The 24,740-nt window shown below is 45.2% G+C and overlaps 1 protein-coding gene across 3 annotated transcripts in view; it reads left to right on the top strand.

The window, feature by feature from the left end:
* HSF2BP (heat shock transcription factor 2 binding protein) overlaps positions 1-24,740 on the top strand; it is an 87,438-nt gene that overhangs the window by 3,549 nt on the left and 59,149 nt on the right. For all 3 annotated transcript variants that reach the window (XM_019963581.2, XM_070795578.1, XM_070795586.1), the window contains exons 4-6: positions 15,289-15,392; positions 21,742-21,891; positions 24,174-24,306. In XM_019963581.2, coding sequence (XP_019819140.1) covers positions 15,289-15,392; positions 21,742-21,891; positions 24,174-24,306 — 387 coding nt within the window. The remainder of the gene's footprint in view (positions 1-15,288; positions 15,393-21,741; positions 21,892-24,173; positions 24,307-24,740) is intronic.

Here is a 24,740-nt window from a genome sequence, read left to right as displayed (position 1 = left end):
GGATGTTGCCAGGTATGCCCCCCATCACTGGTTACCGTAGCTCCAGGTCGCTGTCGACCGCACGTGCGTTCAGCAGCCTCAGAAGAGCAGTCAGTCATCTTGTGTGCCTGTGTCTTTAGGGAGGAGAGTGCTGACGAGCAGCTGAGGATGTTAGCCTGCTGGGTAGGTATACTCCTCACTGCAGATTAACACACTGGCATTCTGAAAAACACAGGAACTTCTCATGAGCTGGTTAGCACAAGTCAACTTTTGGAGATTAATTCTCTGTCAGAATCAAACTAGTGGTTACAAAAGCGAGGTCCGTAACTGCATCCGTGGTGACACGATCACAGGCAGACTCTAGGAGGTCTTGCCTCACGGCCCTCGGCCTCCCCCCTGTGTCGTCACCTCCTTTCCCGTCGGTCTTCTCAGTCTGCTCTGCAGGTTCGTCCTCCTCTGCAGCAGCTGTCCAGCTAGTGGAGGCGCTCAGGCTCTTCTGCCCTCACCGCATGGCCTCTCCGAGGGCAGTCTGCACACTGGTGGCTTCAGCTGCCATCTTGATGCCCGTGGCTCCTAGGCTTTCCTCTAGCCTCACCTCTTCTCCAGGGTCGGGGCCTGTTTCTAACTCATACTTGGCATTTCTTCTTACTTGTTTCACATTCACTTCAGATTCTAGTGTGATCGGCCTGCAGCCCTCAGGAAGGACCTGTGTTCTGACGAGGTCAGGTTACTGGCTGGTTGAGGTGAGGGGGACCACTCACTGCAGCAGAGGAACCGTGGGCCTCTTGCCACCAGAGGAAGAGACAAGTGTTGCTCTAGGATTTGGAGCGGGGCGGAGTGTAGGTGGCATGCGGCGAGGCTGTGTTCTCATGGGCTCCACGTGGAGTAAGGCTGTGTGTGAAGGGGTCAGCACCGGGTCTCACCGCAGTGGCCCCAGGTCGTGTTTGCTTGGAAACTACAAAATGTAGATAGAAGAACATGAGGTCTAGGAACCTTTTATTTGAAGCCCTGCAGCCAGCTGGCTGTTCAGGCTGGGCTCCCTGTCACAGCAACTGCCATCCCACAGGCGAGTGCGTGTGTTTCCTCTTTCTCACCAGTATAAGTCCAAACAGCAGAAGTTCTGGTAGTCCGGGGTTTTACAGGATAAAACAAACCAGCCGCCACTGAAGGAGGGGTCATCATGACAGTTTCCTCTTGCAGTGTGTCCTTGGTAGAAATATTGTTTCCTGTTAACTTGGCAGCCAGCTTTCTGTGTCTGTTCTCCAAGCCCAGCAGATTGCAGGACAGATTTTCACGTTCTCAGAGGGAGGCAGTGTTACTTTCTCACATCTGACGCGTGCTGTCCCTCCCCCACCCCCCGGACACTGGACTTTGGCAGCCTCCCCAGGGCACTGCCATCCAGAGACCTAGGATCTTCCTTGCTGCCCGCCTCTCCTCTCACTCTCCACTCCCCTTCCACCCCCTACCTGTCTCCCAGGGAGTCTTGTACTTTTTTCCTCGTGGATGCATCAAGAGTTCCTCAGCTGCCTCCACTGTCACTGCCACCACCCATGACCTTTTGCCTGAATCCCTGCTTCCCAACAGCTGTCACTCGCTGCCACTCGCCAGTCCACTCTGAATACTGTAGCCTGATTGGTTTTTGACAATTCAGTTCAATTTTGTCATTCCCCTGCTTACATCAGTTATCATGGTTTCTCCTTACTCTTCAGATAAAGACCAAAAAAATCAAACCCCCACCCAAAACCTCTCCCAGCTTAAACCTTAACACTGTACCACAGCTTGAAAGGCTTTGTGTTATTGGACTTAACCTCCTACACAGACTCACTTCTTATCTAACCGCCTAACTGTTATCTGTCTTCCTGTTAGATGCTCTCACAATATGCTGTACTTTTCCATCAGACAGTATGGTTTTAGCCCCCTCTTCCAGTGTAAGTTGGTATATTCTCTGAGCCTGGCTGATTCCTTGAGGAATCACATGAGCTGGAGCTCTGAGGAACAGGTCCCTCAGAGCCTGTCCAAGGATCGCAGGGCAGCAGCAGGAGCTGTGTAGCATGTGTTTATCCCCCATCTCCCTGGCCTGTGGTCCAGGGGAGCTCCTGGCTTTGTGTGCCTCCCATCTTAACCAGTGACAAGGGCAATGTGAAGATAGGAATGGGTGCCGGCAGGGAAGAAGGAGGGAGAAGCCACACACCTGACTTTAGGGCAGGTTTCTTTGGAGAACAGGTGTGGGTTTTGGATGCTTGGGATGGGCTCAGGCTGCACAGGCCAGCCAGGGAACTCAGGATGGCGTGATGGGTGTCAGGTCTGCCTTTCGCGTAGGAACTTAGTTTCCTGTGGGAGACTAGGCAAGTAGGTGGTAGAGGCTGGAATACTTCGGCAAGGGTATTGCCTGAGAATCTTTAGGGAACAGATGAGTATCGAGGGCAGAGGCAACATTAGAAGGAAAAGGGGAAGACTTTTTAGGCTAGGATGCAGCATGTATGAAAGTCACAAATGGGTGTGAGCAGGGTTGGGTGAGAGTTAAGCTCATTTTCCTGCTTGACAGGTGGAATAGAGGTTGGGGTAGTGCAGATGTCAGAAAATGTGAGCAGTTTATAGAAGACAAAATAATGATGGATTATTTTACGTTTGAAAGGAGAGGCAGATGGAAATGAGTACATGGAAATGATATCTAAATAGTGATCAAAAGCACATTTTCAGGGGAATGATTTTGTATCTGAGTGTAGGACATGTTGAGGACTTGGTTGGCAGATGGAGAATTAACGTAGACTGCTCGTCAAGGAAGGTCTCAACTTTATGTGAGGGTATGGACTCTGCCTTGTGATAGAATGTGAGGGGAAGTGGTTGGTTGAGAGTAACTGGGGGCCAAGCGCAGCAGGAGGAATCTGAGGAAGGAGTCCTCTGCAAGCTGCTGCTCATGAACGTCTACAGCGGGGGTGGCAGCGCTCACCTCGCTGCAGGCGTCGGGGTTGAAAGTGCCGTCCTCTTTGGCACGTGCTTGACCTAGGTGTGCCTGGGACGCCCTCCCTCAGGTGGAGGGGGCCCTGGCTGTCCACCTGATGACTGTGGAGCTGCACAGTCCTCGATGTGGGTGTGGCGGCTGGCTGCAGAGTCGAGCTCCGGTAGGGTGGGGTCAGCCCTTCTGGCTCCCTTGTGGCTCAGGGTCTGCTGTGCACAGAGGAAGTGAGCTCGCCCCTTCTCTTCCATCCCTCCCAGGCTTATTCTTCCCGAAGTGAAGGAGTTACTACCACATCAATGGGTGTCAACAATTTGTTTTAAACTGGGAGAGCCCTGCTTTTTTTAAATTAAAGTTTATGTAGTATGTGGTTGTTCAACCTGTAAAATAAATGGAGGTTGTATTTTATGCATAATTATTTGAAAAATTCAGTTTCGTAACACTTATTTTTAAAACCAGTGGGTACAGTGAAGGTGTTTTGATGAAAACAAGTGTACTACTAGAGATTTTGGAAGACAGTGTCCTATTTCTATTTTCATGCTGCTGGTTTTTTATTTTTGATCACACTGTGCAGCTTGTCGGATTGTGGTTCCTGATGAGTGAAAGCTCAGAGTCCTTGCCACCAGACTGCCAGGAAATTCTCTCCAGTTTCACTTTTAATTTTGGTTGTTAAGTAGCAAGAAAAAGACAAATCCCAGAGGTGAGTTGCAAATGAGAAGGCTTTTAAACAGCTCACTTTGCAACATCAGGATGGTTTTCAATTAAACTGATCTTGAAGCTTGGAATCAGATGTTTCTCAATTAAGTCACAAAGTCTAATTTCTTGTCTTTCCTAGTTGACTGGTGTTCATTTTGGAGAGAGATGATGGAAAGGCCACTCAGCCTGTTTAAACTTTCATTGTCTTATAGAAAACACTCTCCAGATGCATTCTGTTGCACTTGAGATGCTAAACAGTAGGCTTTGAGGACAGCTTGCCACCTCAGTGGTGGTCTGTCAGAGTCATCCGAAGTATTTAATTTTACATGTGGACACCAGGTGTAAACTGCAGTCTCACTGCTGACATTTTAAAATTTGCAGCATTAGTTTTAACTTTATGAACTTCCTTGTTTAAATAAGTATGTTTAAATGCCAGCACCGTGAGCCAACTTGTTTTGTACATTGACTCTCAGCAGTGACTACAAAGGAGTGCAGCCATGATATACTGAAGAGTTATTTGACTAGTTTTTTAGCAGTGGAAAAAATAATTTTGTAGGATTTAAAATCTGTACAGCAGCACCTTGCCTCTGAGCACAGCGCAGTAGCACTTGCTGTGGTGGGGGCGGTGCTGTACCATCTATGCTGTCTGTGTCTGTGTTACAAATAGCTGCCAGCCGCCTGTGCCGAACTGACCCAGTGCCTTTTATCGGAAAGACAGTTTTTCCCTCCTGTGCTAGTGTCTTTTGTCATGGTGGCGATTTATGTACGGGTCTGAGTCTCAGTTCTTTCTTAGTTTTATGATTTATTTTAAAATTATTTTTAGATATTACTATTTATTAGTTTTTGTGTTGATTTTCTACTTGGTAATGTTTTTACTCTAGCTCCCTGATGAAACTCTCATTACTTGCTTCTGGAACATACTGATCACAGTTATTTCAGAGTTTGAGTCTGATAAATCTACTCTCTGGATCACCTGTTGATCTGCTTATATTGTCTATTTTTCCTCTTGGTGGTCCTGGTAATTTTTTTTTTTTTAATTATTATTGATTAATGGAGTTTTTAAAAATGGAGTGTGTTGAGCCTCTGGAAAGTGATATTTTTCTCCAGCAAGGATTTTCCCCCCAGCTTCTCTCAGGATGGAGTCCGAGTAGATCACTGTAACCCAGTCGGATTGAGCTGGTTCACGGCTGGTTTGAGCTGGCCTGTTTCTAGTTCTTTCTCCTTCTTAGGGTTTTGGTTCTTCTAGGGGATGTAACTGAGCGCTTGAGTCATTTCTCAGAGTCCTTCTGTCCAGGAGGCCCTGACCTTCAGTTCTGATCTCTCCAGTGCCATAAGACTGCTGGTAGCTCTGTGTGGCCTCCTGGGCTCTCTCCACCGCACCCCCCACCTCCTCCCACCCCCACCCCCCACCCCCACTGCCTTCCTCTGTAGCCGCTCTACCCTTACATGCTACTGAGTGCCTGTGGGGTCTCAGCTGTTTCATAGCTCTGTGCTCGATTCCCTCTGCCTGGTGAGAAGCTCCTCCTGACCTTGCTGGTTCTGCCTGTGCTGCTTTTGAGTGTGCAGGTGCCTGGGGAAGAGGGGCTGGAAGGCTGGGCTTGCTCCTTCAGTGCGCTCCCTCTCCTCTGGAGGGTCCTGGCTCTCAAGGCCTGTGTAGTGTGGTGACTCAGACACTTTGAAACAGCTTTTTGTGGTTTGTTCAGATTCTACTTCCTACTTGTTCTTGGAGGAAGATTGATCTGTTCAGTCACTGTGCTAGCTGGAAATGGAAGTTCTTCCATGTATGTTGTTATGATTTTTAAATTGTTACAAATACTTCGGGATGTCATACAGAAAATACAGGCTATGGAGACATTCTAAAGATACATGACAATTAAATGCAATACCTGAAGCTAGACTCGATGCTGTACCTTGAAGGAAAAAATGCTCTAAAGGGCACTCTTAGGTCAAATGACAAAATTCTAATGTCCATGGTAGATTAGATAAAGGTATTAATTTGTCTGAAGTTGACAACTGTTTATACTGGGTGCCTAAGACAGTATCCCTATTGGAAAATATTCCCTGAAGTATTCAGAAGTAAAGAATCGTGCTAATGTAACTTACCCTTAACTGGCTGAAAAATACAGTGTGTATGTGCTTGTGTATGGTTCAAATAATGAGTGAATGTGGTGAAATGTTAACTGTAGGTAAGTCTGTGTAATGGGTACATGGATATTCTTTGTATTATTTTAATCCATGCAACATTTTGTAAGTTTGAAATTATTTCCAAATAAAACATTGAAAAAACATATTATAAAATGGAAATACTAATTAAATGTTTACAGAACCGTAAGCATTCCTGAGGTGCTTGGGTTCTTAGCCGTGGGGTTTGGAAAGCACTGCACTCCATGATTTCTAAAGCATTTGTGGGGTTGTTTTGAGATTAATTTCCCAGGAGCTTGATATGAATAAGAGGAGGGACCTTTGTTTCTGTTCAGAGTAGAATTATTCTGGCTCAGAGAAATATGAACTAGAGAGAGAATCATTAGAGCACAGTCTAATCATTAGTGAGTGAGTGCCAAGAAGAGATGTCTTTTTAAAGCAGGATGATACATCACCACTTTCTGTTTTGGCTGTGCTGGGTCTTCACTGTGGCACGTGGGGTTCTCCAGTTGCAGTGCACTGGCTTCTCTCGTTGTGTCCTGGGGGCTCCAGTGCAAGGCTCAGTAGTTGCCCCACAGCATGTGGGATCCTCGTTCCCTGACCTGAGATCAAACCCAAGTCTGTTGCATTGGAAGGCAGACTCTTAACCACTGGACCAGTACGGGAATCACCCCAAAAGAGATTTAATTTGATCAGAAGTTTATTATTCGCTTCCCTGATGGCTCAGCTGGTAAAGAATCTGCCTGCAGTGTGGGAGTCTTGGGTTCAATCCCTGGGTTGAGAAGATCCTCTGGAGAAGGGAATGGCAACCCACTCCAGTATTCTTGGCTGGAGAATCCCATAGACAGAGGAACCTGGTGAACTACAGTCCATGGGGTCGTAAAGAGTCAGACACAACTGAGTGACTAACACTTTCCTTTATTGTGGTCCAGATGAAGTATTAGCAGAATGTATCAAGTCCAAGTCCTGGCAGGAAACAGAAGATGTAAACAGAGTATCGTGAGGACAGACCAAGGTGGCCAGGTTTGGGGCACCAGGAGTTGGGAGGCAAAGGCCCAGGACCTGGAGGAGTGGGGCTCTGTGGCCTCCCAGAGAGCGGGCAGGTTGGCAGGATGGTGGGTGCTTGGCATGGCCACAGTCTCAGCTGCTTGAACCTGGCAGGGGCCATGTGGTGGGGAAGCAGATGTCCCAACCTGCCTCCTGTTTTTGTTTCCTGGGGGAGGCCCACTTTCCAAATTCAATAGGAATCCATAAGCAAGGGAGGCTGGTTGCTATGGATGTTGACTTCAAGCCTCTTACCTGTTGGGCCAGAGCAGGTTGGAGAGATCTGAAGGGCACATGGGGACTGTCCAGAATACACGGAATGGGAAAGGAGAAAATTGACCGTTCGGGGCTTATGGGCTGAGGAGCAGACAGCTAGCCAAGGTGGAAGCGGTAGAGACGTGTAGTTGTTCAGTTGCTCATTTGTGTCTGACTCTGCAACCCCATAGACGGCAGCATGCCAGGCCCCCTTGTCCTCCACTATCTCCCAGAGCTTGCTCAGATTCTTGTCCATTGAGTTGGTGATGCCATCCAACCATCTCATCCTCTGTTGCCCCTTTCTCCTCCTGCCCTCAGTCTTTCCCAGCATCAGGGTCTTTTCCAATGAGTCAGCTCTTCTCATCAGGTGGCAAAGTATTGGAGTCTCTGCGTCAGTCCTTCCAAGGAATATTCAGGGTTGATTTCCTTTAGGGTTGACTGATTTGATCTCCTTGCAGTCCAAGGGACTCTCAAGAGTCTTCTCTACCACACAATTTGAAAGTATTAATTCTTCAGCGATCAGTCTTATTTATGGTCCAATTGTCACATCTGTATGTGACTACTGGAGAAACCATCAGTTCAGTTCAGTCGCTCAGTCGTGTCCGACTCTTTGCGACCCCATGAACTGCAGCACGCCAGCCTCCCTGTCCATCACCAACTCCCAGAGTTCACTCAAACTCATGTCCATCGAGTCGGTGATGCCATCCAGCCATGTCGTCCTCTGTCGTCCCCTTCTCCTCCTGCCCCCAATCCCTCCCAGCATCAGGGTCTTTTCCAATGAGTCAACTCTTCACATGAGGTGGCCAAAGTATTGGAGTTTCAGCTTCAGCATCAGTCCTTCCAATGAACACCCAGGACTGATCTCCTTTAGGATGGACTGGTTGTATCTCCTTGCAGTCCAAGGGACTCTCAAGAGTCTTCTCCAACACCACAGTTCAAAAGCATCAATTCTTTGACACTCAGCTTTCTTCACAGTCCAACTCTCACATCCATACATGACCACTGGAAAAACCATAGCCTTGACTAGACGAACCTTTGTTGGCAAAGTAATATCTCTGCTTTTCAATATACTATCTAGGTTGGTCATAACTTTCCTTCCAAGGAGTAAGCATCTTTTAATTTCATGGCTGCAGTCACCACCTGCAGTGATTTTGGAGCCCCCAAAAATAAAGTCTGACACTGTTTCCACTGTTTCCCCATCTATTTGCCATAAAGTGATGGGACTGGATGCCATGATCTTAGTTTTCTGAATGTTGAGCTTTAAGCCAACTTTTTCACTCTCCTCTTTCACTTTCATCAAGAGGCTTTTTAGTTCCTCTTCACTTTCTGCCATAAGGGTGGTGTCATCTGCATATCTGAGGTTACTGATATTTCTCCTGGCAATCTTGATTCCAGCTTGTGCTTCTTCCAGTCCAGCGTTTCTCATGATGTACTCTGCATATAAGTTAAATAAGCAGGGTGACAATATACAGCCTTGGTGTACTCCTTTTCCTATTTGAAACCAGTCTATTGTTCCATGTCCAGTTCTAACTGTTGCTTCCTGACCTGCATACAGATTTCTCAAGAGGCAGGTCAGGTAGTCTGGTATTCCCATCTCTTTCAGAATTTTCCACAGTTTATTGTGATCCACACAGTCAGAGACTTTGGCATAGTCAGTAAAGCAGAAATAGATGTTTTTCTGGAAATCTCTTCCTTTTTCGATGATCCAGCAGATGTTGGCAATTTGATCTCTGGTTCCTCTACTTTAAAACCAGCTTGAACATCTGGAAGTTCACGGTTCACGTATTGCTGAAGCCTGGCTTGGAGAATTTTGAGCATTACTTTACTAGTGTGTGAGATGAGTGCAATTGTGCAGTAGTTTGAGCATTCTTTGGCATTGCCTTTCTTTGGGATTGGAATGAAAACTGACCTTTTCCAGTCCTGTGGCCACTGCTGAGTTTTCCAAATTTGCTGGCATATTGAGTGCAGCACTTTCACAGCATTACCTTTTGGGATTTGAAATAGCTCAACTGGAATTCCATCACCTCCCCTAGCTTTGTTCGTAGTGATGCTTTCTAAGGCCCACTTGACTTCACATTCCAGGATGTCTGGCTCTAGGTCAGTGATCACACCATCATGATTATCTGGGTCGTGAAGCTCTTTTTTGTACAGTTCTTTTGTGTATTCTTGCCACCTCTTCTTAATATCTTCTGCTTCTGTTAGGTCCATACCATTTCTGTCCTTTATTGAGCCCATTTTTGCATGAAATGTTCCCTTGGTATCTCTGATTTTCTTGAAGAGATCCCTAGTCTTTCCCATTCTGTTGTTTTCCTCTATTTCTTTGCATTGATCGCTGAGAAAGGCTTTCTTATCTCTCCTTGCTATTCTTTGGAACTCTGCATTCAGATGCTTATATCTTTCCTTTTCTCTTTTGTTTTTCCCTTCTCTTCTTTTCACAGCTATTTGTAAGGCCTCCTCAGACAGCCATTTTGCTGTTTTGCATTTGTTTTCCGTGGGGATGGTCTTGATCTCTGTCTCCTGTACAGTGTCATGAACCTCATTCCATAGTTCATCAGGCACTCTATCTATCAGATCTAGGCCCTTAAATCTATTTCTCACTTCCACTGTATAACCATAAGGGATTTGATTTAGGTCATACCTGAATGGTCTAGTGGTTTTCTCCACTTCAATTTAAGTCTGAATTTGGCAATAAGGAGTTCATGATCTGAGCCACAGTCAGCTCCTGGTCTTGTTTTTGCTGACTGTATAGAGCTTCTCCATCTTTGGCTGCAAAGAATATAATCAGTCTGATTTTGATGTTGACCATCTGTTGATGTCCATGTGTAGAGTTTTCTCTTGTGTTGTTGGAAGGAGTGTTTGTTATGACTAGTGCTTTCTCTTGACAAAACTCTATTAGACTTTGCCCTGCTTCATTCTGCACTCCAAGGCCAAATTTGCCTGTTACTAGAGGTGTTTCTTGACTTCCTACTTTTGCATTCCAGTCCCCTATAATGAAAAGGACATCTTTTTGGGTGTTAGTTCTAAAAGGTCTTGTAGGTCTTCATAGAACCGTTCAACTTCAGCTTCTTTAGCGTTACTGGTTGGGGCATGGACTTGGATTACTGTGATATTGAATGGTTTGCCTTGGAAACGAACAGAGATCATTCTGTCGTTTTTGAGATTGCATCCAAGTACTGCATTTTGGACTCCCTTGTTGACCATGATGGCCACTCCATTTCTTCTGAGGGATTCCTGCCCGCAGTAGTAGATATAATGGTCATCTGAGTTAAATTCACCCATTCCAGTCCATTTTAGTTCACTGATTCCTAGAATGTCGAACTCCTGTTTGACCACTTCCAATTTGCCTGGATTCATGGACCTAACATTCCAGGTTCCTATGCAATATTGCTCTTTACAGCATCGGACCTTGCTTCTGTCACCAGTCACATCCACAACTGAGTATTGTTTTTGCTTTGGCTCCATCCCTTCATTCTTTCTGGAGTTATTTCTCCACTGATCTCCAGTAGCATATTGGGCACCTGCCGACCCAGGGAGTTCCTCTTTCAGTATCCTATCATTTTGCGTTTTCATACTGTTCATGGGGTTCTCAAGGTAAGAATACTGAAGTGGTTTGCCATTCCCTTCTCCAGTGGACCACATTTTGTCAGAACTCTCCACCATGACCCGCCATCTTGGGTGGCCCCACACGGCATGGCTTAGTTTCATTGAGTTAGACAAGGCTGTGGTCCGTGTGATCAGATTGGCTAGTTTTCTGTGATTATGGTTTCAGTGTGTCTGCCCTCTGATGCCCTCTGGCAACACCTACAGTCTTTCTTGTAGCTTTGACTACACAGACCTTTGCTGGCAAAATGATGTCTCTGCTTTTTAATATTCCGTCTAAGTTTGTCATAGCTTTTCTTCCAAGGAGCAAGCATCTTTTAATTTCATGGCTGCAGTTACTGTCTGCAGTGATTTTGGAGCCCAAGAAAATAAAATCTGTCACTGTTTCCACTTTTCCCCCATCTACTTGCCATGAAGTGATGGATGCCATGGTCTTAGTTTTTTGAATGTTGAGTTTTAAGCTGGCTTTTTTTCACTCTCCTCTTTCACCTTCATCAAGAGGCTCTTTAGTTCCTCTCTGCTTTCAAACCACTCCTGACTACCCAGTTGTTAACATACTTTATGCTAATAAATGAAAAGCAAAAGTCCCTACTTCTTTGCTTAGGGAAGTACTTTATTAGAATTCATGTGAGTTCAACAAGATTGATCTTAGTTTTTTGGTGATAGAATTAAGTTGATATTCAATCAGGTAGGTATTCATTGTATGCTGGGTATTTGTTAAGCTCTGCTAGGTGACCTGGGGATATACACAGGATAAAGTCAGATCCTGTCCCTTGGTAAATTCACAGGTAGACTGAGGAGCTCCTGCGTGGAGATGTGAAAAGATAGTGCCAAGTACGGTGGCGGCACCAGCCCAGGAGAGAGTTGTATTAGTCACGTCTTCTTCTTAGGAAACAGTGCTCCAGTGGCCTTTACGTTAGAAAAAGCAGCAGATTTTTGGCAGTGCAGGAAGAAAAAAAATGCTACTTCCATATTCTTGTTCCAGCTCTCCTCCCCTACTCCTTTTGGTTTGTTTAAAAAATTGGACAGCTAATTAAAGTGTTGTTTGGCTAGAAATGCATTTAAAATCTTTAACTGAGGGTTTTTTTTTTTTAAATGAATCCTAGTATATTCTCATTTTTTCACTTTTTCAACTTAAATATTTTGACAGGCTGATTAGGTTAAAATGAGGTCTTTAGAATAAGTCCTAGCCCAGTGTGACTGGTATCCTTATTAAAAGAGGAAAGCTGGACACCGAGGTCGGCGTACACGGAGGGAAGGTGGAGTGAAGAGATGGGGAGGCAGGCAGGATTCTGCTGCCACAACCCAGGGCTGCCTGGACCACCAGCAGGTGGGAGGGGCGGGGAAGGGTCCTTTCTCCACAAGTTTCAGAGCAAGTGTGTCCCTGCTGACACCTCAGTTCTGAGCTGCAGCCTGCAGAACAACGTGAGGATGCATTTCTGGTCTAAGCCACCCAGTCTGTGGGCTTTGTTAGGGTATGTCTAGGGAACTAATACACCATCCAGATCTTGGCTCATGTAAGGATGGACTCTTACTATGAGACAACATGGTGTCTGACTCTTTGCAACCCCATGGACTGTAGCCTGTTTGTATCTTTCCTGTGGATAAGTTGATAGTCATTCTCATGTTATTAAAGCTATCAAAGAAGAATTCTGAGTTTCTGAAGATAAATAGATATTGAACTGGCCCGTGAGTTAGGTTGTTTCTATGTCAGTTGTCTTGGCCATCCTTTTACTCAGTTAAGGGTTAGCAGGTTTTTATTCCTTCATTTTGCATGCTAAAGCTTAGCAGTTGAAATCCAATCTAAGCTGGGTGGCAGCCTCTTTCGTGTTCTAATACTGAGACTGGGTAAGGTAATGTCTTGACCATAACGTACTGTTGTTTAGTCTCTAAGTCATGTCCAACTCTTTGCAACCCCATGGACTGTAGCCTGCCAGGCTCCTCTGTCCATGGGGTTTCCCAGGCAAGAATATTGGTTCAAATGAGGGTTTGAACCCTCGTCTCCTGCATTGGCAGGCAAATTCTTAACCACTGAGCCACCAGGGAAGACCATATAATGCACTGTATGTATTAGTGTATTATTTCTGTCTTTGATTTAAAAAAAAAAACAAAAAACTGTAGGAGAATGAGACATAAAATAGCCAAGCTTTTTCTCTATTCAAGGATTAGCAGAAGACTCTGGTGGCTTAGACGGTAAAGTGTCTGTCTACAATGTCAGAGACCTGGTTTTGATCTCTGGGTTGGGAAGATTCCCTGGGGAAGGAAATGGCAACCCACCCCAGTACTCTTGCCTTGAAAAATCCCATGGACAGAGGAGCTTGGTGCAGGCTACTACCCATTGGGTCGCAGAGTCGGGCATGACTGAGTGACTTCACTTTCATGTAAAGAAGTAAAGTTCATTTACGTGACAAATATTTATAAAGTGCCACTAGGTGCCATGTCCTAGGCATGTCGCACATGTTCTAAGTATGTGGGATTATCAGCACACAGGAGGATGCATGCCCACCTGCTTTAGGGGCCAAACTGAACAAGCGAGTTTTGTCAGGAGGTGGCGGCAGTGCTCCAGTCTGGCCACCAGGTGGCAGCCTCCTCCTGAGAGCTGGGAGTGGGTGGCAGCCCTGACACAGCCTTTGAATACTGTGGGGTGGAATGGGACGGTTTAACCTCATCCTTTTGTTGTGTTAACCTACAGTAAGGTCATTAGCAGTTATGTGGAGTGAGAGATTATGACGTTATTGTAAAGAGTCTTCTGGGTGGTCTTAATTCCTCCATAGTTTTACACGTAAGACTTGTAGGAGTGTGATTTCCTATTTTCTTTACAGTATTTGAGAAATATACAGTTTAGTAATAGAAGAAAACATTAAAAGTTAACTGCAAAGAAAAAGTTTTATGCTATTAATAATTTTGTCTCAGTTTTTTTTTAATTTTTTTTGTCTGCGACCATTTGCAGTTCACATTTCATTCATAATTATTTATGTTTTTGTTTAACATCGTTACAGAACGCAGATATGTAGTTTTCAAAACATAGCACTTGTTCAGTATAGTTGGTTTCTTGGGTGGCCGGGACTAGTGGGACAAAATAAAGATTTCCAGTGCAAGTCATATTGCGCATGGTACATCCTGAAATGGCAGAAGAGAGACCTGATGTGAAGGAGAAGAAGGGGTCCCACGCTGCTTCACCCGTTTCTAAGAAACTCATTTTAAGAGAAGCTTTGCCAGCGGCTTCACAATCATTAACTGAATATCTAGCTTTAGGTCTCAATCTCCTGCTCTGGCAAAGGATCTCTGTAAAACATAATGAAAGTGTCAGTTGCTCAGTCGTGTCTGACTCTGTGACCCCATGACTCTGTGACTGGAAATGGCAACCTACTCCAGTATTCTTACTTGGAAAATTCCATGGACAGAGGAGCCTGGTGGGCTGCAGTCCATGGGGTCGCAAAGAGTCAGACAGAACTGAGCAATTTCCACTCCCAGGGAATTCTGATGTGCTGTAAAGTCTGAGAATCAATGTCCCGAAGTGTTCCTACTTCAGTGAGTTAACACCAGTAGCTCTGAGCACACGTCCACTCAGGTCTTGGTATATGTTAGCTTTGAAACATGATATCTTAGTCTTTGGGATCAAGGCACTTAAAGCTTTTTTTGTTTTTTAAATGGTAAACGCTTTAATAATAGACTGTTTTCATAGGCAACCAATTAGCAGACTAATGAGCCATTTAAATTTCTGTACTTAAAACCAGTATTCAAGAAAGGTGAACCCCAAATGCAGCCTCGTACTGACGACCGCGGCTATGCACAGATGTCAGTGAGCATGCCATGAGCACTCTGCTGTGTGCCAGTGAGGCGAGACCCCCCACCCTGAGCTCTGGGCCCTGGCAAACAGAGATCAGTGATTGTTCACCGGAGGCACTTAGAACTTGGAGTTACCTTTTTTCTTGGCTTTCAGAATGTCAGTGTTTCTGTAGCATACTATTTTTTATTTAAACGTGATTATCTGGTTGATAATTCATGAATTCATGAATTCAGATTCATGAACATGGACGTCTTTTGGGAATTTTGTTGGCCATGTGACTCATTGTCTGGGCGAGTGTGGTGGCGAGGAAGCGTGCCCTCCTCCTCGCCTCTCACTGTGGCCTTTTCTCTTCTCGTCTCTGTGGCTGTTGCCTCACTGCTCCATTGACAACGGCGGCAGCTGTTGTCGGGGAGCCAGTCTGCCAGCGGGTGAGACGAGCGTGTGAATCAGCCCGGCTGGCACCATCTCCTTGCTGAACCGCCTTCTGCTTTTTATGGAGCACATAGGAGTGTGTGCCACGAGACAGTCGGGCTGCCCAGCCCTGCCTGTACTCCTTTAAACAACACACTTTCCTAGAACCTTGAGTGCAAGTCTGGTGGTGAAACGAAGTCTTTAAAAAAAGCAGAAAACAAAGGTGGTTTCTGCTATGGGCAAAAAGGTGACAAAAACTCAAAAAGCCGGACGTTAGAATGTTGGTTATCCCAGCACTGGTTATGTGAGTAATCCTACCTAAGAAATCAGGCTTTCCTAAGAGAAAATTAAGCAAAATGCATGGTCAGGAGAGATCAGTGACTTGAAATACTGAGTATTCTTGTGTCTCTTGTAGATCTGGAGAGGAAGGAGCAGGAGTTAGAGCAACTGAGGATGGACTGTGAGCACTTCAGAGCCCGCCTGGAGTCCGTGCAAGCGGACAGCGTGAGGGAGAAGAAGGTACAATGCTCACCAGGCCACGGGAAGCGCCCGCGCCATGCTTGTGGCCACAGTCTAGCCCTTATGCCTCAAGACACTGTATTTTTAAATGTATTTATTCTGAATGGTTTGGAAAACAGTTGATCATTTGGATTTGACAATGATTTAACATGGAGGCTGTTTACTTGGTGCCTTTTGATAGTCAATTACTGTTAATTTCTGTGTTAAAAGACCAATGCATGTCATTAAAATTCATAACATAATAATCCTGAAAAAATCATGAGGTAATGATTTGTAATTAGAGTTAGATTTATAAATAGAAACATCTGTAATTAGGAGGTCACTTCTGATATTTTGGAAATAACCAATTGCATTTCATTTTAATATTTGGGGAGACATAATATTTCTTAAAAGCTATGCATATTCTTTTCATGGAATAAGTTATTTCCTCTTCTATAAAGCTAGAGCTGTTGGGCACTTCTGCTGAAATTTGGGGCTTGATTGTGTTTTTATTTTTGGACAGCACGGTAGAAACTCGTGGCAGTGTCCAGGGCGTGCTGCTGCCCGTGTTACCTGTGTGCCGGGAGGTGCTGTGACTGCCGCGCCGCTCACTGGTTTCTGCAGCACAGCTGGGTCAGCAAGTGCTGTGAACCTGGAGAGATGCTTGGAGCCTGGCTAGATCCCACCGCCCGTGTGCTCAGCTCTGTTTCACACCTCCTCCTTGTGTGGACGAGTTCTGAGTGTTTGTGGCCAAAGTGGAGGGTTCCCCAAACTGGTGGATTTTGTATAGACTTCATTTTTTCCCCACAGCGCTTAATGGCTTATTTATCAAGAATAACTGTTCCTTAGCCCAGATATTCATGATTTCATAGTTAAGGAATACAGGTAAGTGACAAACTTGCGTGGAACTCAACCCGGAGACATTGCTTACATTCCAGAATCACATTGCACTCTGAAAGACTGCAGCCTTCCTCGTTGCTGCAAACTCTTTTATGGATTGTCTGTAGAAATTTCTGCATGTGCCTTCTTTTGTGATTCAGCCTAAGCAAGCTTACAGAAAGCTGCAACTCCCAGGGGTACAGTGAGTGCTCCAGCAATGTGAGATCGAAGATGCTTGGCCAGAGGACCATGCGTCTGAAGTTTTCGTCAAAGAACTGGGAGCCCTGGTAGCTTTTCTCCTTGATTGCTCAATGATGACATCCTTCCAGACTGATAGAGTTTAATATCAAGCAAGTAGGGAGGATCAGGGAAAGAGTTTCAGTCTCAGAACTGTTAGGTCGTGTGTCACTTAGCGAAAGCTGACATTTTGGCTCAGTCATACTTGGTTTAGATCATGATAGACTAAGATGGGTACATGATTAATTTGTCTGGACCTAAAAGTTTCATTGTCTAAAAGAAGTTGACCTGCAGGCAAGAAGGAATTGGATAAATGTGAACAATGCAATCCACTGATTCAGTACTCCTTGAAATGCCGGGAGATCTTTGCTAAGGCTGAAGCTTAAATTGGGCAGAATCTTAGATTTCTTGTTTCTTAAATTAATAAGCATAGGAAAAAATTCATGTTTTGCTGGCATTTTAGATGTTACGCTAAAAATAAGCCACCCTGGGAAAGTGCCAGAATAAAGGACAAATGGCTGCAGTGAAGTAGTGTCAGGTCACAGCATGGTTCTGCCCAGACACTTTGACCTTAGTTAAAATGTGGGCATATTTTAGGTTAAACTATTTCCAGTTAAGTTTCCTGTTTAATAGTCCCTCCTGTTTAACATGGGTGGGAGGCCCTGTGAGTGTTCTGTGACAGGGCTTGTCTCTTCCTGCTGTAGGGAGCTGGCCGCTGCCTTTTCTGCCCAGGGCTGAACAGATCGTGTGGCTAGACTCTGCAGGCTTATTTTAGAGTTGAGGAACCAGGAAAGAATGCAGGACTGGATCCTGAATTAGAGCGTTGCTAGTAAGACTTCAGTCTGGGGAAAAGTCATGGGGAGAATGCAGATGGCACTCAAACCAGCATGTAAGGAAAGACCAGAAGTCAGAGTGTGGACTCAGAATTCTAAAGACGTGCGCTGACCCCAGAACTCAGTCCCAGGGACCAGCACAGGTTGGCTCCTGCCCCGCGTTGAGGTGTTTCCTCAGTGGAGTCAATGGAGGAGCCTCGATGGGTCTTGATGTGATCTAGGAGGCGGGCTGGGAGAGTTCTGGCAGTGGCAGCCTTTGAACTTGAAAGAAGAAAGAGCCAGTGAATTGTTGGGGGATATCTCTCTGAATGACTTTGGAAGGCTTGTGCTGTTGTTATAAAGCCAGCTGTGGCTTCCCGCCATGTCTCTGCTGGCTGAGATTTTAGTGCCTGACCCTGCTTCCCCGTGTGTGTGGACTGGCACAGACAATGGGCGGAGTCCCCGTGTTCCCACCAAGGAGCTGCGTGTTTGTGGCTTACTTATGGCTTCATTCTCGGTGTGTTTTCTTAGGCTGGCATCTTTTCATACTAAATTAACTTAAATTCAGACTGCTAGTTTTGGTTTGTTGTTCAGTAGCTCAGTTGTGTCCTACTCTTTGTGACCCCGTGGACTGCAGCACGCTAGGCTTCCCTGCCCGTCACCAACTCCCGGAGCTTGCTCAAACTCATGGGCATCGAGTTGGTGATGCCATCCAACCATCCCATCCTCTGTTGTCCTCTTCTCCTCCTTCCTTCAATCTTCCCCAGCACCAGAGTCTTTTCCAGTGAGTCAGTTTTTTTGCATCAGGTGGCTAAAGTATTAGAGTTTCAGCCTCAGCATTGGTCCTTCCAATGAATATTCAGGCCTGACTTCCTTTAGGATTGACTGGTTAGATCTCCTTGCAGTCCAAGGGACTCTCGGGTCTTCTCTAACACCACAGTTTGAAGGCATCAATTCTTCGATGCTCAGCCTTTTTTTATTGTCCAACTCTCATACCCGTACATGACTGCTGGAAAAACCATAGCTTTGACTATATGGATCTTTGTAGGCAAAGTAATATCTCTGCTTTGTAATATGCTGTCTAGGCTTGTCATAGCTTTTCTTCTAACGAGCAAGTGTCTTTCATGGCTGCAGTCATGAAATATAGTTTTGGTTATCTATATTTAGTTTTTAACCCGTTAGGAAAGAGTCACTACTTTTCCTATAATAAACGGGAAGTTGTTGCAAACATTGTATATTATTTCAGGAAAATTTTTAAACAAAAATTAACTGATAATATAGTTCAGTTACAATCAGAAATGAACCTCACAAATATCACAGTTTAAATATTCTCCCATTTAAGGACATTTGGGTTATTTCTATTTTGGGGGGGGTATTATGAATAAAGGTATTATGAACATCTGTATGTAGGTTTTCGTGTGAATGTATGTCTCCATTTCTCTGGGCTAAATGCCCAAGAGTGCAATTACTGGGCTGCGTGGTAGGTACATGTTCAATTTTGTAAGAAATTACCCAGCTGTTTTTCAGAGTGGTCATACCGTTTCATCACCAGCAGTGCTGAGTGATTCACTTCCTCCACATCCTGATTAGCATTTGGTGTTCTCACTGTTTTTTATTCTAGCTGTTCTGATAGATGTGTTGTAGTTTTAATTTGCATTTCCCTGTTGGCTAATAATGCTGAACATCTTCATGTGCTTATTTGTTGTCTATATATTCTTTCCCATACAATATCTGTTTGTGTCTTTTGCCCATTTTCTAGTTGGATTTTTTTTTAACTGTTAAATTTGATGCGTTCTTGATATATACTAATATTCTCTATGACCCATCTCCTAGAATAGTGGAAATAAGAACAGAAATAAACAAAGGAGACCTAATTAAACTTAAAGCTTTTGCATGGCAAAGGAAACTATAAACAAGATGAATAGACAACCCTCAGAATGGAAGAAAATAATAGCAAGTGAAACAACTGACAAGATTAATCTCCAAAATATATAAGCAGCTCATGGAGCTCAATACTAGAAAAACAAACAACCCAATCAAAAATTGGGCAGAAGACCTAAAAAGACTTATCCAAAGAAGATATCTAGATGGCTAATAAGCACATGAAAAGATGTGTTTTCATCTCAACATTGTCCATTATTAGAGAAATGCAAACCGAAACTACAATGAGATGTCACCTCAGGATGGCCATCACCAAAAAAATCTACAAACAATGAATGCTGGAGAGAGGGTATGGAGAAAAGGGAACCCTCTTGCATTGTTGGTGGGAATGTAAACTGATACAGCCATTATGGAGAGCAGTATGGAGATGCCTTAAAAAATAGAAATAAAACTACCATATGAGCCAACAATTCCACTACTGGGCATATACCCTGAAGAAACCATGATTGAAAAAAGCACACGTACCCCAGTGTTCATTGCAGCGCTACTTACAGCAGTTAGGACATGGAGTGATCCAGATGCCCATCAAGATGAATGGATACGGAGATTATGGTACATATATACAGTGGAATATTACTCAGCTATAAAAAAGAACACATTTGAGTCAGTCCTAAAGAGGTGGAGGAACATAGAGCCTGTTATACAGAGAGAAGTATTGTATACAGAGAAGAGAAAGTATTGTATACAATACAAATATTGTATATTAACACATATATGTGGAATCTAGAAAGATGATACTGATGAGCCTGTTTTCAGGGCAGCAGTGGAGAGCCAGGCATAGAGAACAGACTTTTGGACACAGTTGGGGAAGGAGAGGGTGGGACAAATGGAGAGAGCAGTGTGGACACATATACATCGCTACATGTAGAATGGACAGCCAGTGGGAATGTGCTGTGTGACTCAGGGAGCTCAGCCCGGTGCTGTGACAACCTAGAGGGATGGGGTAGAGTGGGAGGTGGGAAGGAGGCTCAGGAGGAAGGGCACACGTGTGCCTACGGCTGATTCATGGTGATGTCTGGCAGAAACCAACACAATGTTGTAAAGCCGTTATCCTCTGATTAAATATAATTAAAAGATAAAGTGCTCTCGATATATTCTAGATGAAAGGAGAGTGTTACTGTGAATGGAATTATTTTCTTTGAGTTCTTGATATCATTGTACAGCTTGTACAGCCCTGTGTCAGGGCATATCTGCCTGCAACCGCCAGATGTGACCACAGAAGACAGTTCTGATGGTCATTCCCAACAGTTCTTGTTGATCTTACCGAAGAGCCAAGATAACCAGACTAATCACAGTGCATCCTGCTTCAGTTGTGAGAAAAGCTGGAATTCTGAAGGAAAGGCTGTGAATCAGTGTTTGCATATGTCACCACAGCTTGAGTGGCTGAAGTGCACATTTAGGAACCGGGCTTCTGTCCTGATGAAGGCAGATATTAAAGACCCAGAGTTAATAAATCACATAAAGCAGTTTTAGCAAGTGTCCTAGGCTCAGGGACCATTTTTCTCATGTAAATATGACTATGTGGTGGCTCAGCTGGTAAAGAATCCACCTGCAGTGTGGGAGACCTGGATTCCATCCCTGGGTTGGGAAGACCCCCTGGAAGAGGGCCTGGCAACCCACTCCAGCATTCTTGCCTGGAGAATCCTAGGACAGAGGAGCCTGGTGTGGGCTACAGTCCATGGGGTCTCAAAGAGTTGGACACAACTGAGTGACTAACACTTATTAAGTCAGGAAACCTCAGGAAACATGGAAGAGTGACTCTGGCATTAATGGTTGGGGGGGTGGGGGTGGCGGGAAGGCCCACAGCAGCCAAGATTCACCCGAAGGTGAACCTTTAGGAGTGCCTGTGTGGACAGAGGCGACGTCAGGGGGACGGCTGCCTTGGTAAGAACCCTGGCTGACTCGTCAGCTGTTCCTTCGGGGGCTGTGGGAGATTGAGAAAGCTGGACTCCATCTTCCTGTGACTCTGGGCTTGGCTTGCTGGGTCAGAGCATGCCCAGGAGGCCCTTCCTCCTCTCTCCTCTCCTCCTCCTGCTCCCATCTTTCCTGCCTGGTCTTGACTGTGTCACCTGGCATTTTTATAGAAATTTAGAAGTATAGAATACTTCTATACAGAAGTATAGAAACACTTCTCTATGAGAGAACTGCTGTGTTGGCTTGCTACTGTCAACAAGCAGTGCGCTAGGCAGTGCTGTCCTGGGTATAGCCCCTGGGACCTGAGATGCTGCGTTTCCCATCTGACTTAGAAGAAGTTGAATTCATGTCTTTGGCAGTATTTATAAACTCCAGTGCAGTGGCATGTTTTTTGAGTGTTCTTTTTGCCCCTGCAATTTAAAAAAAATATGAGTTGTGCCTCACCCTGGGCTAGTTTTCATTCGCTTGCTGTTTATTATATCCTGTGTTCATTTCTTTAAGAGTGTCTTCAAAAGGGGGAACACAGTACAGGTGCTTTGAGGCTGAATGCTGTCCATTTCTCTGATTTTATCCTGTTTTGGTTTCAGGAGAAACTGGCTCTCCGCCAGCAGCTGAACGAGGCGAAGCAGCAGCTGCTGCAGCAGGCCGAGTACTGCACGGAGCTGGGCGCCGCGGCCTGCACCATCCTGTGGGGTGTCTCCAGCAGCGAGGAGGTGGTCAAGGCCATCCTGGGCGGGGTGAGCACGCCCCGGGCTGGCTGGACGCTTGACTTGTGCTTGTGTAACGTGAAGGCACAGCGCCTCTGTTTGGGCGCCTCCAGACTAGACCCTTTTGCTGTGCTCGTCAGGTACTTTTGGAATCCCAGCTGTGTAGAGCCTGAGGTAACCTGGATCCAGGGGTGTGTCAGATGAAGGGAGTGAGCTCCCTTCTGTCCCAGAGTCGGTATGGTGTTGTGGAGGTAGCTCTACGTCAGGATCGTTACTTGACATCTGTGAACATATAACAGACTTTTAAGTGCTTTTACATACCTTATTTCCAGGGGTAATACAATATTTCATTGCCTGAATGTTATATATTATTTTGTTGTTGTTTAGTTGCTGAGTCGAGTCCAACTCTTTTGCAATCCCATGAACTGTAGCCCACCAGGCTCCCCTGCCCATGGGATTTCCCAGGCAAGAATACTGGCGTGGGTTGTCATTTCCTTCTCCAGGGGATCTTCCTGACCCAGGGATCGAACCCGCGTCTCTTGCATTGGCAGGCGGATGCTTTACCATTGCACCACCAGGGAAGCCCTTGTGTTATTTATCATATATGTATATATAAAATAGATGTTAATAGCATGTGCATACACAAGTCAAGGAACTTCACAGAGGAAGAGAGATTTGGAATGAACCTTGATTCACTGGCACAGCAGCAGTAACAGGAAGTGAGGAGGGTGGCTCAGGAGGAGGGAAGGGTACTCAGGCCTGGAGTGAAACGCAGGGAGGGTGTGTGAGTCTCCTGACACAGGGTAGGGGTTAGTGTGTTGATGGAGCAGTCCAGGACAGATTCCTTAAGGCCTCTGGGACAAGATTCCTTAAGGCTGTTTGAATGAAAAAGTGACAAGAGAATTTGGGCAGCTCAACCTGACAGTGAATGAGGATGGAGGGGGGTGAGGCTGTGGATGTGGAGACTGGCCAGGAAGACATCGTAGCCGCCCCTTCCCCGTCCCCCCAAGTGATAGAATAGGGGGATGGGAAGTGGGGGAGCTGTGTGGTCTAAGCGTGACTGGTGACAGGATGGCCTCCCCAGCCGAGAGGATGACGGCCTAGGAAGACTGTGCTCTGACTCTGGGGGATCGTGTGGTCCTGAATGGAAATAAACACCCAGGGTGCATGGTTGGTGGGAGGGCCAATGTAGTACTTACTCGTCAGTTGTAGAGATAGAAATGGTGGAGGGACTAAGTGTATTTTAAAGTTTATTGAGCTTTCTTAAGGTATAACTTATGTATCATAAAATTCATTTATTGTAGGTGTACAACTTAGTGTTCTTCAGCTAATTTTTGGAGGTGTGTAATATCTCCACAATCTAGTAAGGATATTTATATCACCTCATGTAGTTCTCTTGTGCCATTGTACAGGCTCTGGTTTTCAGACCGTTTCTTAGAACCCTGCCTCCTCTTCCTCCTTCCCCCAAGGAACTGCTTTCAAGGCTCTGTGAACTTGGAAACTCTTTTTGCTGAGGAATGGAGACGTAAATGGGCTTCCATGCACGAGATCCTCATTTGATTGCTGGGTCAGGAAGATCCCCTGGAAGGGAAATGGCAACCCATTCCAGTCTTCTGACCTGGGAAATCCCATGGACAGAAGAGCCTGGTGGGCTACAGTCCATGGGGTCACAAAGAGTCTTAAATGCCAGATGAGCCTGTTTGCTGTCTTTTATGTGTTGAGGTTTCATTTAAGATTTTATTTGAAAAATAATTTCTGCCAAAGGTTTGAAAACCTCTGGTTTCATGCCTAGAATAGATAACCTATTTTTCTGGTTTATTTCTAGTATATTTTTGGGTGAATTGTCCAAGTACTTCTGTCACTGTATAAATTTGAACTGTTTCCCATATGTATGGGCTTCCCTTATAGCTCAGTCGGTAAAAAACTGGCCTGCAATACAGGAGACCCGGTTTTGAGTCCTGGGTCGGGAAGATCCCCTGGAGAAGGAAATAGCAACCCGCTCCAGTATTCTTGCTTGGAGAATCCCATGGACAGAGGAGCCTGGCAGGCTGCAGTCCATGGGGTCGCAAGAGTTGGATACAACTTAGCGACTTAACTACTACTACTACTATATCAGTCTTCAAGGTAATTTTTCTACATGCCCCAAACCTCTTTTTTTCTTGATCTTTTCAACAGGAAGTTTTAACGAGGGAACAGATTTTAAAATTCTGCTTCTGTAATTAAAACTGGAGTCTTCTGTGTCCTTCACTTTGAAAGTGTTTTCCTGCTGGTAGCCCTGAAAGGTTGTGACGTTCTCATTTCTAAACTTTCAGGATAAAGCTTTGAAGTTTTTCAACATCACTGGTCAAACAATGGAGAGTTTTGTGAAGTCGCTGGATGGGGATGTTAAGGAGCTGGATTCTGATGAAAATCAATTTGTTTTTGCTTTGGCCGGAATCGTAACAAGTGAGTAATTCCCTGTGAATGTAGTGACTTTCCGGGATATATTCCAGAGCAGTGATCACAGTTAGGGTGTGTGCGCATGAATACCTCTGGTTCAGATAGGCTCCTGCCCTGGAGGCGCTGACTCAGTGGACGGGGTAGGGACTGGGTGTGTGTTGTGGAGCATCACCCAGTGATTCTGATAAGTAAGCATCAGTGAGTATGAGCAGCTCACCTTAGGAAACAGGACGGCGCTGCATGTTCTGCTCAGTTCTGTCCGTTGACAGAAGTCAAAACTGTATGTTTAGCTGCTTGTTGTTTGGCGTCATCGTCATTTACTTATATCTACCTAAAGTAAAAGCCTTAAGCAGAGCTTCAGGTAGGCTCTTGCTCTTGTTTTGCTGTTGTAATTCAGTTCAGTTCAGTCGCTCAGTCGTGTCCGACTCTTTGCGACCCCA

Source organism: Bos indicus, chromosome 1 (genome assembly GCF_029378745.1).
Source record: "Bos indicus isolate NIAB-ARS_2022 breed Sahiwal x Tharparkar chromosome 1, NIAB-ARS_B.indTharparkar_mat_pri_1.0, whole genome shotgun sequence".
NCBI lineage: Eukaryota > Metazoa > Chordata > Mammalia > Artiodactyla > Bovidae > Bos > Bos indicus.
This window is presented reverse-complemented; position numbering and strand designations above follow the sequence as displayed.